Source organism: Equus caballus, chromosome 6 (genome assembly GCF_041296265.1).
Source record: "Equus caballus isolate H_3958 breed thoroughbred chromosome 6, TB-T2T, whole genome shotgun sequence".
In the NCBI taxonomy this organism is placed as follows: domain Eukaryota; kingdom Metazoa; phylum Chordata; class Mammalia; order Perissodactyla; family Equidae; genus Equus; species Equus caballus.
The window spans coordinates 48,688,894-48,706,222 of record NC_091689.1 but is presented as its reverse complement, the minus strand read 5'-3'; the positions used below and the strand labels follow the sequence as shown (position 1 = coordinate 48,706,222).

The window sequence follows — 17,329 nt, the reverse complement described above, 5'->3', positions numbered from 1 at the left end:
ACAGAGGCTCACCCAATCACCTTGAGAAAAGTAAATCTGAGGTTCTCCAAACCTGGTAGCCAAGCCTGGGCTCTGAAGACAAATGGGGAACAGTGCCAGAAGAAAGGGGCCACCGTAGCTGCCATGAAGAAAAAAAGTAACCAAACTATTGTGAAATAAACTGCCTTCTTGAATGCCTATTAAGCCCAAGAAGAGATAGTGGCTTCTGCTCTCTGCCAGTTCCTGCCTTGCTTCCTCTCCTCTTCTGCACCCTGCCTGTCTTCCCCATCTGCCTTGCTCTGAACATTCTGTTCCTGTTTTCACTGTCTTAACTTCAGACTCCCTCCTAAGACCCCAGGAGAGCACCCCCTCCTACTGCCTGGGGAGACTTTCCTATAGTCTCTAGCTAGGCCAGCACACTGAGGTCATTGCTCTCCCTGCCAAATCATTGGCCTGAGTTCAGTTTCTCCATCGGTCTGAGCTTCATGGAAAACATGATTGTTGCTCTAGGCTCTCTATTATATGTCCTGCCTTAGTTCTGCTTTGCATCTGCCGTTTTGTTTCTCCTGGACCCTCACCTCCCTGCCTTTTCTTTCCCTAACTCTCCTCAGACTAGAGTCACATCTGTTTTCCAGCCTCTGCACTCTCACTGTGAAGCAGATGGGAGAAGAGCAAGGTCCGGGCCAGGGAGATCTGAAGAGCTGGGTTTGTACTCAGATTTCTTCTGAGGACTCACCAGAATCCATGTGTCTCAGAGACGGAACATGTACAGCTCCCTTGGAGGAACTGGAGGTGTCATTTGCTTATTTCTGACTACGTCTATAGCTGTCCCTTCCTCCTAACTAGACAGCTAGGTTCCTTCTTTTTTTCCTTCTTTCCTTCCTTCCTTCCTTCCTCTTAGCTCATTAAGGAGACCCTCAGTGTTGACTAAAGGTGCTAACAGATAAATTGAAACTCATACCCTTCTAGTACACATAAGGTCGACCATTTCTCAAATATGAGTTTCTATAATTCAAGATTATTCCCTCCAAAATGGAGATGTTTTAATGGTCCAACCACCAGTGTCTTTATGAATAAGAGCAAATACAAAGTCATTAAAACTCCTGGATCAGAGAAAGTGTTATCTACATATTACACGATCTGAGGAAAAGCACATGATCTGAGGAAAAGGCAAGCAAAATGAACTTGGCTCCCAATTTCCTTTGGGCTTCTGATGGCACTTTATCCTTAAGATTCTAGAAATCAAGATTCTTAGCATAAGCTTAAACAAAGCCAAAAGACAGAACAAGTCTGGCATCTCCTCTCACAGAGCTCCTCCATGTTTCAAAAACAAATTTGGAGAGTTCTGTGTTTCTCAGCCTTTCCTAACCCTAAGACAGACAGCGCTCCTCTTGGATGAAATTCATGTGGTGTCTGTGTTGGCTTGGATTTGGAAGTAAATAGGATTCCCAGGGGAAAAAAACAAGAGCCTGAATGCGTGGGTCAAGAAAGAGGCAAAGAAAAAAGAGAAATACAGGGATAGAAAGGAATTTGTTGGTGTTGAAGAGATGAACGTTGAAAAAAAATGAAAGCGAGAAAGGAGGATGGAGGAATGATTCAAATACAGAAGACAGCCAGAGAGACAGAAACAGATTCTGGTGATGTTCAGTAAAACACTCCAAGGATGAGGGGAAACTATTTAAGTAAGAAGGCACTCAAGGAAAAGGGGATGTTGGGGCCAGATTGTGAGAGGAAAAATAGGCTCATGGAAGAAAGGCAAATACGAGCTCGGGCCAACTCTCCTAGCGAACGGCAGCATCTCTCACCAATGTGGTCATAATCTTAGGAATGAGGGTGTGAGTGACTGCAAATTCCCATCCCCCTTCTCATTCCAGCCTCATTGCACTCCTCTAGCCTGGCTTCCTCTCTCTCTCTCTCTCTCTCTCCCCTTCGCTCTCCCTCATCTCATTGTTTCAGAGTAGGCCAAATTTGAAGTCCTTCCCAGGGAGTGGCCCTGTTCATCTTATTCTCCAGCCAAAGCAGGAACAGCGTGAGAAGGAGAGAGACACTTTCAGCAGCCAAAGGACTCGGTGGAAAGAGCAGAGGACCATAGACAGTGAGTTATTCAATTATATAAAACTTGAAATAGAAGGAGTGTGTGTGTGTGTGTTTGTTTGTGTTTGTCCATTGAAAGGCTGGAGGAAGGCAATGGGGAATGTTACTGAACTTGGATTTGAGCAAACATCCCAATTATCTATAGAAGTTTAATGAAGGGAGGCATCAAGATGAGCAGATGATATAAAAATGACACAGATACCAAAAAGGAAGATTAGATACTAGGGATGAAAGAAGCCACAGGGTAGGGGCAAAGTTGGACCATTTTGAATATAAAAATTCCTCTGACTTGGTAGATAAGAACAATGAGAGTGAGAATAATGGCAGGTGATCAAAGAATAGAATTTTAAGGAGAAATAAATGTTGAGTGAAAGATAAGAAAAGAGAGACAGGGTTTGAGTCATATGGGGGACCAAGAAACCTCTTGGGGTGACAAAGAGACAGGGCCCTACAGACCTCCGTGCCTGGAACTGAGATGCTGATGTGTCCCTGAGCATTACAATCTCTACTCTACCTACCACCCTGTTAGATATGCTGCTCTCAGGACCCAAGGCGCTGCTGTTTCTCACTGCACTCATCATCCCCTGCGGTGAGTCCCTACCTTTTATTCTTTGCTCCCTAAACTTCAGCTCCTCAGCGATACACGTGTGTGGAGGTGCGTGTTAGAGCGTGGGATGGAAGGAGGTTGAAGGGGAATGGGAGGAGAGATGCTTGTTATTGAGTTCTAGAATTACTATTAAAGAGAGAAAAGAACAGATTTCGTGTCAAAGAAGAAAGGGCAAGAGTATGGATAGAGATGACCTCGGGCTTGGAAAAAGGTATCCTGAGAGTTATGAAACTAATGCTAAATGAAGATGCACAGATGCCTATGAACCAAAATAGGGTCACAGACATAGATATACAAGTAAATACCAAAGGAAAAAGAAACTGATATACAAGTGCATACACAAACATAGAGACCACCTAATAAGAAACTGGACCAAATTTAAATTCTGAAGGAAAATAGTGGGAGAATATACACTAACACCTAACAAACACCAGCACCAGCATACACACAAATATATTCACACGCACACAAAAAACACATGCCATGTCTGTACACAAAAGAAAAATGATCTTCACAGATTTCACAGAATCTAGCTAGGAGATTGGCCACAGAAAGTGAACCTCAAACCTCAAAGAAATCCTGCTTGATTTCTTTTCTCTTTCTTCCAGATACAGACTGTGAAAAAATAATTTTTTTGCCTTGTTCAATAGTGTACCTAGTGGGACAGTTGTGGGAATAGAAGGACAGCACACATTAGAAAGGCTGCTGGCCCTGTCTTTGCAACAGGACCCCACCCCTTCTGGTTGGGGATGAGGGCAAAGGGCATCCTGAGTCAGGGCACAGCAGAGCAGGGCTTTGTTCTCAGGAACTGGTCTTTCTTGAGTGTCTCCATGTTTGTTTGTAGCGCTAACAGTCTGAGTAATTCTGTTTTAAGCAATATAGAAGTAAAGCATAGAAAGATAAAGCACAACCCATCATTTTCTGGTTCATCTCATCAAAGCTTTATGGAGCATAGAGCAGGAGTCACTCACATCGTTTTCTCCTTCCTTTGGTACAGACTGGACACCCCTAGGGGTCAATGGTCAACGAGGAGGTAGGTAAACCCTTGGATCTGCGCTCTGTTGGGATTCTTATTAGGATAATGCAGCTGAATGGTGAGAGTTAAAGAATCTGTAACACGACAGAGATACACTTCCGGGGGTGGGGTAGGGGACAGGATCTAATTCACCAGTTTTCACAATCCTATTATCCCATTCATAAAACCTTGTTGTCTTTTTTTTTTTCACTACTGAAATTCCCAAGACCTCCTCAATGCCCATCTCTTGTTTTCAGTCTTCTTGATACATCTCTTATCTCACTCAGAAGATGCCCACTAATCCTAACAGAAAGCATTTTCCTATCCATGTAACAGTGGAAAAATTAAAATGCGAAGACAGGATGAGAAGTCATCTCAGTACTACAGTGAAATTGTGGCACAACTGGACAGAACCCAAAAGCTTTGGTGTCCAAAGACCACTTCCTTCAGCCTGATGAGCGAAACTCTGATCAACATCTCCGCTCTGCCTCCAGACCTTCAACAGAATTATGATTTCTCTCTTACCTTTCCCAACCCTTGAGACCATGACAGTATGTAACCCATTAATGGGGCCTCAAATCAAATTAGTGGGTCACAATTGGTATTTTTTAGTGAATTAGGATAGATTAAAATAAAAATAAAGTACATTGCAAGAGTAAAGTATTATCTTACCAAACTTCTTTTAGTTTTGTATGTGTACACTGGGGCACAACATAATTTCTTACTGTGTGTCCTCATACACAAAATAAAAATATAGGAACAAAACTTTTTTTCTCTGTTGTGGGTAAAAAGGGCTGAATCCTCAAGTTTCTGAAGCTGTTTCAGATTTCAGTACTACCAAAAGTAAAAATCTGAATTAATTTCTCTGGGCTGGTTAAGGTCCAGTCCTGTTTAATGACTTAATGATGCTTTTCTAGCAGAAATATTATACAATAAAAATGTCACCTTAAGATTCCTTTTCAGAGAATATTCATGAATCCCAGATAAGCATTTATATGATGGTAGCTCATGGAAAAGTGGGTAGCGGGCAAACTGAGGAATATACAGAAAAGCAGTGCTCTGCCCTGAAACCCAAGGAGACAGCTAGGATGCACTCAACCTCTTTGCTCTCCCACTGCTTCATTTCTGTTTCTCTGCGTGGCTGGACTGGAATGCAGCTAGAGGAAGGGAAACAGGGCCGGCCAGGGCTGCACCCTGGGGAGGCTCCACGCCTCTCTTACAGGCTCTGGAATGACTAGGTCAGTGGTTTTTTAAAAAATATCCTATGGGATTGGAACAGACCTGGATTGCTTTTATCAAAATTTGTTCTGAAAGAAGAAAGCTTATAGTGAGTCTTAAAGACACGAAGGCTCTTTTGTCAGATGGATGACTTTCTATCTGAAATTCTTTTGAAAGGGATGAGGTAAGCAGTAAGCAGGGAAAATCCATTCAAAATGTTCTGTTCGTGTTTTGCCTCTAGTACAATGATCAACACCTCTGACACGCTTTGTAAAAATGCTATTCTCACCAGATTGAAATCTGACATTTAGACTGAAGTTTTCAAAAAAGAAAAAAAGTCAAAACAAACTCTGTGAATTTGCTGACCCCTAGTGGGTAAAATAGATTATGATTATCAGCCGTCTACAAAGGATAACTATAGATGAGACATTTGCTAAATATATGGATGTTAACACTGTTTTCTTAGTTTGTTTTTTAAAGTCAAGACAATTTGTTTTAGGAGGTGCTATTATTTATAGTTTCAAATTCCGTTTTCTTAGTTTATTGTAATTGATTTCACCTAAGACCTGGGTCGTTTTTGTTTCTTCTCTGCCCGCCTTTAGTCTCCAGTGATCAAGTGCAAGACACTCTCTACTAACACTGGCACTTCCCCTCCCCTCTCTTCACCTTCACTTCTCCTTGAGCATCAGAAACCCATCAACATGACCTTTTGTGAAAATTCTTGTCTATAAGCATATCAGCAAACTGATATTGAATTGTATCAAAATTATAAATATCAAAATCACAATGTCTTTGGTAAAGACAATTTCTCTTTAAATAAGTATCACAGAGAGGTCATCAATCCACTGCAATTATTAACAAGTTCTATGATTTGGGGTAAATTATTTATTCTTCTGGTGCTCGGTTTTATCATCGGTAAAACAGATTTAAGCAGGGGCTAGCCCCGTGGCTGAGTGGTTAAGTTCTCATGCTCCGCTGTGGCGGCCCACGGTTTTGCTGGTTCAGATCCTGGGCACGGACATGGCACCACTCATCAGGCCATGCTGAGGCAGCGTCCCACATGCCACAACTAGAAGGACCTGCAACTAAGATATACAACTATGTGCCAGGGGGATTTGGGGAGATAAAGCAGAAAAACAAACAAACAAAACAGATTTAAGCAGTACCTGGCACAGAGTAAACCCAGATTAACTATATGTATTATTATCTGTTAGGACAATGAAATAATATGCTATTCCTGCAGTCCAATGCTTAATCAACATCTAGTTGAGAAAGAGGATGCCTGTGGAGGATTATCTGATGGGCATGTAGTTCATTCATTCCTGTTGATAAGGCGGACAAAGGAAAAAGGATATTCTAGGCTGGGACTGTGTAGGTGTATTCACGGAAGTAGGAAAGCGTGACGTTTGTTTGGGTTACAGGGGAAAGGGCTTCGGTTGAGAAGGAAGCCAAAAAACAACATTGTGGGATACTTACTACGTGCCGGCCGCTGTGCTGGTCAGTTTCACTGACTGGGAGTGCAAAGGTGGGAGGGGCACAGAATGCTCAGCAAATGCTTTCTGATTTTTTCATTCAGACGATGTGACTCAAGTGACGCAAGAAACCTTCACAGAGGATCCCAGTAAGCTACTTGTTTATTTCTTTGCTTTCATCTTGGTGATAGAAGGGTGAGGATGATGTCTGTACAAAGAAAAACGAGGACTAGGAGAGAGGTCAGTGGAGACTCTGAGCTCACGCAGAGCCCTGTTGTCTGTCTTAGATGCCTCTGACACTGTAAACACGCCCAGTCTTTTTATCTCTTCCATTTCCTCTTGTGACGGTCCCTTATATTTGCCCAAGAGTCCACGTGCTTTCACTTCAATCTTTCTTGTCTCCTTTTAGATCATCATCCCTTCATCCAGCCTTTCTTTTCTTTTTCTTTTAGGAAAAGTATTTCCTACCTGCGTTTTTCATTCTCTGTTCTCTTGTCTTTGCAGATCTGGTGAATGATCCTTCGACGGATGAAACAGGTAGATTTTACTACAGTTCTTTAAAAACGGCATGATTTTTGTTAATATTCACAATATTTATTCCAGCTCTCAAATTAATCCTATATTTTATCTCTCTGAAAGGGATAGAGGGATTGTGGGTGTGTTATTCAGTGACAGTGGAATGAAAGCCAAGAAGGGACTCCGACTTCGCTAAAGGAAGGAAATAGTGGATTAATAGCTAAAATAAGGCTAAAATAATAAATTATATAATATAATACAAAATATATATAAAATATATAAAATACATATTATATATTATATATATTTATTAAAAATATTTTATTTTATATAAAATATATAAAATATAAAACATAAAATTTAATATAAAATAACAAATTAATAGCTAAAATAAGTGGATAATAAAGGATTTTAAAAATTAGTGTAATGTCTATAGGCCAAATATTCTTCAAAAAATATTCACCACTACTTCAATTAACACTATTCCCTTGAACATGATGCACCCAGCCATAGCCTTGACCTTGCACTGATATCTCCATTCTCCCTCTTCTACTCTGCCTTCCCCCTTGCCGATTTAAAGCCCTCCTCATACCTGCTGTTTTGTGCCTTTTCAGTTCTGGCTGATATCACGCCTTCCACAGATGACCTGGGTGAGTTCAGATCCGGGATCCCAGGGCCCCCAGGGCCATTCTGGGCTTTCCTCAGAGCCCATTATGGAAGGCAGTACAGCTGGTGAAGGATCCTAAATAGACAGCACCACAGTTTATGTAGCACATTCTTCCAACAGTTCACTTTAAATTAATGACATTTTTGATGCCTTAACAAGCAGGAACAGTGCTAGGTGTTGATATACAAAATACCAAGACGTGATCTTTTCCTCAAAGTTTCCAAGACTGGACAGGTAAAGCCAAGACAAATATATAAACAAATACATGTTTGGGAAGATAAAAGGAAGCTTTCTAGAAGAAGCAATGGTTAAACTGAATTTTGAAGGAAAAATTGGAGTAAGCCCGGCAGTCATGTAGGGGATGGCCATTCCAGCCAGAGGGAATAGCATGTTCAGAGATGCGAAAGAAAAATAGCGCTTGGCACATTGGGGAAACTGAGTTTTTTTATTGATTAGGGCAAAAACTACAAGAAACAAGTAAGTGGTAGGATGTGCGAAAAAGAAGCTAGATTATTTTTAACAAATAGTTACTGAAAATCTGCTACTAGGTGCCAGGGATATAAATGTGAACAAAACTGATTTTCTTCTACTAGCTATCTTTTGTCTAATAGACAAGATAGACAAATGAACAGACAACTTTATTCAGTTTCACAAAATGCTATAATCAGTACAGGCAAAGGAAGCTACAGAAGACTCAAAAAGAGTCCTTGACTACATCCAGCGCTGGGGGTTAGGAAAGGCTTTTCTGGAGGGCACAGTAGCTAACTTGCTTCTTGAAAGACAAGTAGAAGTGAATCAAGTGAATAGAGGCGGGAAGAGCTTTTAGGTAAAGAAAACCACATGGACAAAGGCTTAGGATAGAAATGAAAACCAATCAGAGAGGAGTTTATGCAAAGAAAGGTTCTAATCAGATTTGTGAATTGGAAAACCAGTGAGGACCCTGTTGTAATAGACTCAATGAAAGATGGTGGCCTGAACTAAGGTAGAGGTAGTGAGAATGAAATGTGAGCTGTCAGGCGGAGAGGACTATCGAGACCATGGCCAGTTTTCTACTGGGTAGAGGGTGGTTATTGGGTGCCTGGTGGTACCATTCACTGAAGAACAATTTAAACTGATGAAGGGAAAGATAGTCAAGTCAGTTTGAGATATGTTGGATTTGAGAGATCTTTGAAAAATCCATGAACTCTTCCATAAAATAGCAGTTGGATTTATAGGTCTGGAGCTTAGAAGAGAGGTCTGGGGTAGAAGTATAAATCTGAGAATTCTCAGCATATAAACCTGCAACTGGAACCCAGGAATAGATACAATCGCCTAGCATACTTCCCATAGTATCCTATTAGCAACTCCTTCAAAACATCTTTACAGATAACGCCCATGGTTAGCGTATTCCCTCAAGACTCATCTTACTCGTTCATTTGTTCTCCATTCAACAAACTAGGCCATATTTAACCTGCCCTAGGGTAGGTTTGGCTGTGGCTATGACTCTCATTATTCTTTACCCAAAAGCCTTTATCAAAGAACCATGATGATGTATCTAATTTACAGAGAAGAAATTGTCTTTAATGAGGAAGAGCTTCTACAGGATAATAATCTTTTCTCTCCTTAGCTCTAGGATGAAGCTCTTCTGGACATATGGCTCTCTGCCTTGTGTCCCCTACTAAATTTGCTTCTTGACAACAACATAAAGATACTCAAAATACAATAAATTTCTCAACTTTCTAGGAGAGAAACAAGAAAGGCAAAATCAAATTTCCCATCCTAACTTCCAAATCTCTTCAATTTTGTGGATCGAAACAGCTCGTTATGGATTTTCCTTTAGAAGTTGCTAAAAGAGTTATTAACTCATTTGTTTCCTATTTATGGGTGTCCCACGTGGGTCTCAAGTGAGGCAACATGAATTACAGAGGAAGCAACTTCTAGAACTAGTAATAACTGAATAAAATTTCTGCCTTCCAGCCTCGCCCAATGATAAAAATGCCACTGCAGGTATGATTGTCTTTTTCTTAAGCTTTTTTTCTTCCTGAGGATTCCTTACCTCCTTCTTCTTTGGAGGGCACTTGGTACATCTTCTAGTTTACTTCCAATTCTTTCTCAGAGAATATTTTTACTACCCTTTATTTTCCCACCCCACTCCCCTTTGTTAAAGAGCTCCTGTCCTAAAAATCATGGGGAAAAGACAGAACCCCTTTTGCATGGTCCTGAAACAATCCTGTCCCTAAACTACCTTGGGACTTTATTTGGCTCGTGGGTTGTGTGTTGGGAAGTGACTGCAAGGACTCAAGATTACCATAGATGTCATGACTAGAATTGCTTTCTTTAATGTAGTGATAATTCTGATGTGCAGAAAACCACTGGAACAGAGAAACAGTGGCCCACCTAAGAATTCTCATTCTTCAGAATGGGATTATCAGGATTTCAATCTGATATTTCATATTGCCACCTGGATAAGCCTTAGAAGGACTTTTTCCTAGAAGAGCCCTCAGAGATTATTTAATCCACTTCTGTTTCCAGGTAGGGAAACACCGAAATTTCATTTTAGCCAATTTCCTAGTGCTCTGTTTTAGTGAGCGGGAAAGACATGCCCCAACTTACTATGATCCTCTGTAGAAACTACTTTGTATTTGTTTCCCACTCTTATCTCCTCTCCTCTAGCCTTTTAATCTTTTGTTTATGGCTTTCCTATTGTTATGCCTCTCCCGATTTTTGGGCTTCTTCAGAGTGCCGGGATGAGAAATTTGCTTGCACAAGACTCTATTCTGTGCATCGGCCAGTCAAGCAATGCGTTCATCAGTTATGTTTCACCAGGTAAGGAATCCCAGAACACCCAGAGAGCATCTTACATGGTAGTGGTTTTGTGTCAGTAACTAATGAGCACCCACTGTGAATGGGGCAGAAGTTTTTAGCATGACCCTCCTAAGCCATTCCTGAAGATGCCAGCTAGAACCTAGAGTCTGGACTGAGGCATATGGAGAACAGACTGACTAAGAACTCTAGACCCAAGAAAGCAAATGAATGAGAGGGCTGGAAAAAGGAAAGTCATGAGGCAAACACTGGTACGTTGAATTTATTACCTCATAGAAAAAGGCTGAAGTAAGAGATTCAACTCTGAGGACAGAAAATAGTGGGGAGGAGTATTGAGCTTGATTGTAGGTGGAATGTGCAAAGTGTTGCTATGAAGAGTAATTCAGACCATTCCATCTCCACATTCCTCTGGAGGGAAAAAAAAGAAGTCTGAAACACTTAAGGAAACCCAAATAGGGGAGAACAGATAAGGAAGAGTGGGGAATACAGGAGGTAAAGAGACATCTTAGGCCTAGGCCAGTCCTCCCTCTCAATGATTTTTTTCTATCTCTGTCCTTAACCATGACCTTGGGACTATGGCAGTTTACGACGGATGTACATCATCAACAATGAGATCTGCTCCCGTCTTGTCTGTAAAGAACACGAAGCTATGAAAGGTAAGACGATGTCTGGGTTTTTAGGAGAGAGAGACAGTCAGGAGAGAGGTACATAGGGACATGATGCTCATGGATCTCGTGGATCTAAGCTCTGGCTTTGGAGAAGGGCTTTAGGCCACCCCTTTAACTTCTGTCAGCCCCTGGTCCACCACATTACCCCAAATAAACAATCTAAATAAAGCAGTATCTTAATATATAAACATAACCCTAAGAAGAGGACCCCTAGATCTCTTTCCAATTAGACTGTAACCCCCAACCTCTCTTCCTGAAGCTCTGGCCACTTTGAAGATCTTTCATCAGAGTTCTAGATGAGAGGGCCAAGTCAGCCATTACAGATCACAGATTCTACTAGTCTGCAGCCATGTTGACAACTCTAAAAAGAAAAAAAAAAAAAAAACCCACCACTTATTTGGAGACAGTAATGTTTGGATAGGGCCTATAAATAAATTAAAAATCTACTGGACATTTAGACACTGGCTACATTATAAACAGTCCACCAATTCCAGGAACTATTTACATTACTTATTGTGAAATTTCAGAGGTAGAGGAAGATAGAAAGACTTTAAAACAATTAAAATGGTCCAAAGTGTGTGGTTATAGACCACACATAGTGGAAGCAAAGATACTTCTCACCTTCCCCATGGCCAGCCTTAAACGATGGCTGTGGTTGATGAAGCCACCACAGACACAGCCACTTCTGACTCAGCAGCCCGCCTTGAGCTGAGTTCCTGAGTAAGACCTGTAGCGAACTTCGCAGAAGGAAACTTGCTGCTTGCCCCCATTGGCTCTGTGCAAGCCACCTGCAAGGGAAGCACCTTGACATTGAGGATGAGTATTTGGGACTCTAGGCACTTTCAAGTGTCTCAAGGGACTTACTAAAGTTAGCTTTTTGCACACAGTAAACACTTAAACATATATTGAATGATTGGACCTCATATTTTTGCTATTTAATAAGCCCATGATTAGAAGAATTGGGAGCTAGGTATAGAAAGGAAACTAAAATTTCCTGACCACTTGTGCTAGGTACTTTGCATACATTATTCACTTTAATACTCTCAACTACAGTGTTGAGGCAGGTATTTTAACACTTATTTTACACAAAGGGATAGTGAGGTTCAGAAAAGTTAAGAAACTTTATAGTAAATAGCAAATAACCAGTAAGTGGCAGAGCTGGGGTTCTAACCCACATCTATTTCTCTTCAACCTTTTCGTGACCCCACACTGCAGTCTTCTCTTTCTCCTCAAGCGTGAGCCCCTATTTCTCCCTGCATTCTCATTCCATCATGCTCTGCTTCTCTTCTAGATGAACTTTGCCGTCAGATGGCTGGTCTACCCCCAAGGCGACTCCGTCGTTCCAACTACTTCCGACTTCCTCCCTGTGACAATGTGAATCTGCAGAGACCCAGTGGTCTCTGATCATCAAGGAAGAGGAAAGAAGAATGTGTGGATGGGAGGAAGAGAATGCTCTAAGAATAGGGAACTCCTTGTCCAACCATTTTCAGCTAACCCATAGACATTAGCATTTCTTAAACCAATTGCTTTGCATGTCTAGCTTTTGCCCCTACTCCCTGATTTTTCACCCTGACTAATTAACATTTATGTCATTTTTCAATACATAAAATATAAAGTCTATATTATTGCATGGTTTGGGTGCTCCCCAATATCATAGACATGGTAGATAAATGATGACCATGTGACTCATATACAAACATTCTACATACAATTTCAAGGGAACATAAACTTTAGGTTAGTAATATTTACTATTAAATCTGTCTGAGAAAGATCTTAGAGTGAAAGAAGCTATCATTGTCTATTTTCACTAGTCATACAACTTCATTTATTCTGCTTTCAAGAGTTTCCTAGATTAACACCCCATTCATCTACATGGTCCTCTTTACTCTTATTTTAACTGTTTTGCTGATTGTCCTAACATTTGCCTGGCAATTCCTCTTTATGAGAAGAATCACAGTAATTTCTGTAGTCCTAGGAAATTTTCCAGAGCCAAGAGTTATACAATCCTACTAGCAACATATAAAGACCCAAAATGTTGTCTTTTACTAAGCTCAGAGGCTGAGGCTAGAGGAGCACACCAGGTATAGAACTTGGACTCATGATTCCACATTCAATTTTTCATGCAGTTGTCCAATCGGCAGATAGTGCTGGAAAGTAAGTCTCATGTATTTACTTAGCCCACCTCCACACATTAATTAGACAACTTAATGTGAAATCATATCATTGGTCTGAGCTTCCTTGAGTTGTTGCTACTTCTTTCATCCTCATCACTTACCAAAATCTATAGAGATTATTGTGCAAATGCATTCTAGAATAGCCTGATTTGGGGCCTTAAGAAGGGCATTCAGACCTGAACTTCAATAGGAAGGCACGAAGTTTACCCAATGGTTTCTAGGAAAGAGTAAAAGAAACACGATATTCAGTCAAACCACATTGTTATCTGGCTCTAGCAGTAACCAGGTAGCCTCAAATAAGTCATGTTCCCTCGGCAGGCCCTGGTTTAATGTCCCTATCTTTAACATGAGAAAGTTAAATTTATGTAAGTTCTAAGGTTTCTTTTAATTATATGATTCTCAAGATTTGAATGCATTAGTCTTGTTTCTTGAAACCTAGACGTAGTCTAATTCACAACAACCACGTCTGCTTTATAAGGTGGGAAATACCCTCCATTAGGACAGCAGGCCACAATGTCATAGAACAAAATCCCATTATAAGTGACAAATTATATATTATGAGCCCTTCCATCTGAATAACTCAGTAACTTTCTACAAAGCCAATGAAATTCAAGTGAGAACCAGGGGACTCTGAGACAACAAGTTACCTGAGAGAATTCCACTCTGCAGGGATGGATTCCTTTCGTATTGCTGAGAAGACTACCTAAATGACGATCAGGCTCTTGCTGTTAAGAAGCAATTTAATTTAATGGATTTGCACAACTGAATAAAGAGAAATGCTAGGAAAAGCCCCAAAGCATGTCATCTCTGCTCCGTAGTCTCTAGAAGTAAATGTACTCATACCTAGAAAGACATATTAAGTGGATATTGTAGCTACTGTAGAGAAATCTCATAGGCACAGAGTTTCCAAGAATCTCTTCGTGAACTTGACCCTCCTACTGCATGTTGAATGAGAGGTGGCATTTCCACCAGAAAGCACCTCAATCCCAGTATTGTGTATGTTGCAAATTAAACATTTTAAAATAATGTTTTCTCAAGTTTCATTTTCAGAAGAGAGTGTTCTTTGGTCTGGTTATTTCTCTTTCCCTTTTATGTTTAGAAGGAAGACCTGAATTTATGCTTTCATCTCCTTTTGAAAACTGAATACCAACATTGCTCCAATTTCTCTATTCTGCTATTCTCTGTTGCATCCTTCTTCACTCCACAACTTTACCATTGGTTCTCCAACATTCCAAATTTATTTAGTCCCCTCTAGACATGGCCCCTCCTTGGTTCCCCAGAAAATTCGTTTCCTTTTCTGCCCCCTTGAGGTCCATCAGTCTTGCTAGGTGAGGTTTCATACCTCACTCTCACTTTCTTTTTGCATGGTCAAATTGCTGTGTTTTGCCATTTCTCATTGTTCTTATATTCTCTACCTTTTTTACTCTTCTTGATAGGTAAACCAACATTTCTAACTTGCTTTCCATTCTTTCTTTCCTCATCCTTATAACGTCTCATTTTCCCCCATAACCTTGCCCTAAGAAGGGTCCCAGGTCAAAGTTTCAGGAGGTTGCTTCTGTCTCAGTTCTTTCCCTCTGCACTCTCTTCCCCATCGGCAGAATTCCATTCACCTCCTTTTGCTTGTTTTTCACTCTTGCCTCATTTCAGGTCCCTGCTGTTCTAGTTTTCTTTCCTTGTTCCTCCCGTGGAAAGGATTTAAAACCTTTTACCCTTTAAGATGTTAATATTATCCCTTTCCTGGCGAACACAAATGATAACCTTCTTAAGCAAGGAACATATATTTTGATGAAAAAGAATTATGTGGGAGCTGGCTCCATGGCCTAGTAGTTAAGTTAGGTGCACTCTGCTTTGGCGGCCTAGGTTGGGTTCCCAGGCACGGACCTACACCACTTGTTAGCAACCAAGCTGTGGTGGCCCACGTACAAAATAGAGGAAGATTGGCATGGATGATAGCTCAGAGTGAATGTTCCTCAAGCAAAAAAGAGGAAGATTGGCAACAGATGTTCGCTCAGGGCAAATCTTCCCCAGCAAAATAAATAAATAAACAGACATTATAAAAAATTATGTGAACCAAAACAATGTATCTTTAATGTTGCAATGAAAGGATTTGGTGAAAGTATCATTTGGCAATTTTTGAGCTCGAATACCTTCCTGGTACCTTGAAGAGATAGTGGGCTTATCTGCCTACCCATTAGGTTTACCCTTATTTTCTCTTCCAAACTTGAGTTGATCCTGCTCTGAGCCTAACTTTTTCTATATTTCATGCTTATGATTGGAGAAAATCCTGCTTTCTCCTTGAATGAACAAGTTCTGGAAATTCAAGTGTGCACTATGCTCTCTAAATATAGTTTCATGCACACTTTCTCTAAGTATTCTTTTGACTCACAGGCAGAAGGTGCAAAACCCAGCTGGTTTACCCACTTCTGGCCCTTACCTTTGATGACATCAAGCAGTATAAGTTGCTACCCACAAGCTCCACCCTCCTGTGCTTCAGGGTGCTTGTGGCAAGAGTTGGATGTTTAACCAAATGCTTTACAACTGGTCAGAAGGTGCAAGCAACTTGCAGCCTCTGAGGTTCCCCTTCCTTCTGTATTGAAGTAGCTGTAGCACAGTGAAGGAAGAAATGTGAGAAGAAATAGAAAAGAAGACAGAAGAGCACCGGACAAGGGGGATAAGGAACGGCAGAGTGATGACAGCTTGACCTCAGGGAAGGGGAACCAGGAGGCTAGAAGGTGGGAATAGAGAAATCTGTATGGGAGAAGGCAATCTGGAAAGTGTGGTGAAGAGGACCTGAGCAATCTGGAAACTCACAGGGCAGAATGGAAGGACATCAGGAGCAGCGGAGGGGAGGAAGCCTTGTCCTTGCAGCTTTGTCCACTCAGGGAGGCAAAGATTTGGTTAAAAATACAACACTCCAATAAAAATTGAAATTGTTATATCTTTTAGCATTTTCACTAACCAAGCATCAGGGAAAGTGACTTGTTGAGTTCCTCTGTGGTGGAGAGAGGAACAGGTGGCCACAGTTTTGTTTTTTTTTTTTCTAAAAACCAGTCAAGCAGAGCCAAAAGCAGCAGTCAGACGACTACTTCTGGGCAGAACCTAAGATGGAAAAAGCAAATGTTGTTTATATAAATAGAGGTGCAGAGCCCATTGTTTCCTGTTGACAAATCAAGCTTCACTTCACCTCAAACCCTCAATTTTTTAAAAATAGCTGATAGTGGGGTTTTCTTTTTTTTTTCAATTTCTCCAATCACTTTCAGTGAGGTTCTAGTTTTTTCCTAATACAGGCGTCCTGCAATTCTTCTCTCTCTCTCTCTCTGGTGTTTTTCTCTTTCCTCTCCCTTTTCATTTCTTCTGTGTGTTTACCTAGCCATGCATCTGTATTGTGTAGCTTTATGGAATACACTACTAAATTTATGGTTCTAGGTATAATAAAATGTACATTACAGCATCCTGTCCATTTCAATATAAAAGAATTGGTATTTGTTTCAGGGCCAGTCCTGACATAGCTCTCACTAGTTGTGATGCTAAGGGAATAACTTCTCAACTGTAAATTGATGGCAATACATCTGCTTTACCAGTGGTTCTGAGAATTAACAAGCTCATGTATTCAAAAGATTTAGCACCTGTAAAACTATTATATATTTAATAAAGCTGTAAGGGGCTGGGCGTGTGGTGGAGCGGTTAAGTTCACAGTTCCACTTCCTCAGCCCAGGCTTCACCAGCTTGGATCCCGGGTGCGGACCTACGAACCGCTCATCAAGCCATGCTGTGGCAGGCGTCCCACATATAAAGTGGAGGAAGACGGGCATGGATGTTAGCTCAGGGCTAATCTTCCTCAAAAGAAAAATAATAATAAAGCCATAGGCCTTTTTTTTCCCATTTAGGCTGATTGGTTTCTCCCTAACTCTTCCTGAGTAGGTTGACTCTTCAGTTCCTTCCGTTGTAACACAATGAGTTTACCCTTGCTGGTTAGCCACTGAGTGGAGCAGTGTGGAAATCTGCCAACGGTCGACAATACCACCAATTCTGGTGTCTCCTTGGTTTAAGGTTTCTAATTTTAATTTAACTTTTTTTCAGCATCCAAAAATCTTTTTAATAGCAGGCGGGATCTGGG

General features: G+C 40.9%; 1 protein-coding gene across 4 annotated transcripts; it reads left to right on the top strand.

The window, feature by feature from the left end:
- The first annotated feature begins 309 nt into the window (after window positions 1-309).
- MFAP5 (microfibril associated protein 5) lies at window positions 310-14,238 on the top strand. 4 transcript variants are annotated; one of them, XM_023643098.2, is made up of 10 exons: window positions 1,518-2,074; window positions 2,603-2,662; window positions 3,678-3,713; window positions 6,490-6,534; window positions 6,890-6,922; window positions 7,516-7,551; window positions 9,525-9,554; window positions 10,286-10,373; window positions 10,953-11,026; window positions 12,330-14,238. In XM_023643098.2, exons 2-10 carry the CDS (start codon window positions 2,605-2,607, stop codon window positions 12,440-12,442), a joined length of 513 nt encoding a protein of 170 aa, XP_023498866.1. In that variant the 5' UTR covers window positions 1,518-2,074; window positions 2,603-2,604; the 3' UTR covers window positions 12,443-14,238. The 4 variants fall into 4 exon arrangements, with proteins under 4 accessions (XP_023498863.1, XP_023498866.1, XP_023498864.1 ...); XM_023643095.2 differs by lacking the exon at window positions 7,516-7,551 and having other exon boundaries at window positions 310-2,074; XM_023643096.2 differs by lacking the exon at window positions 3,678-3,713 and having other exon boundaries at window positions 1,835-2,074.
- Window positions 14,239-17,329: the final 3,091 nt, after the last annotated feature.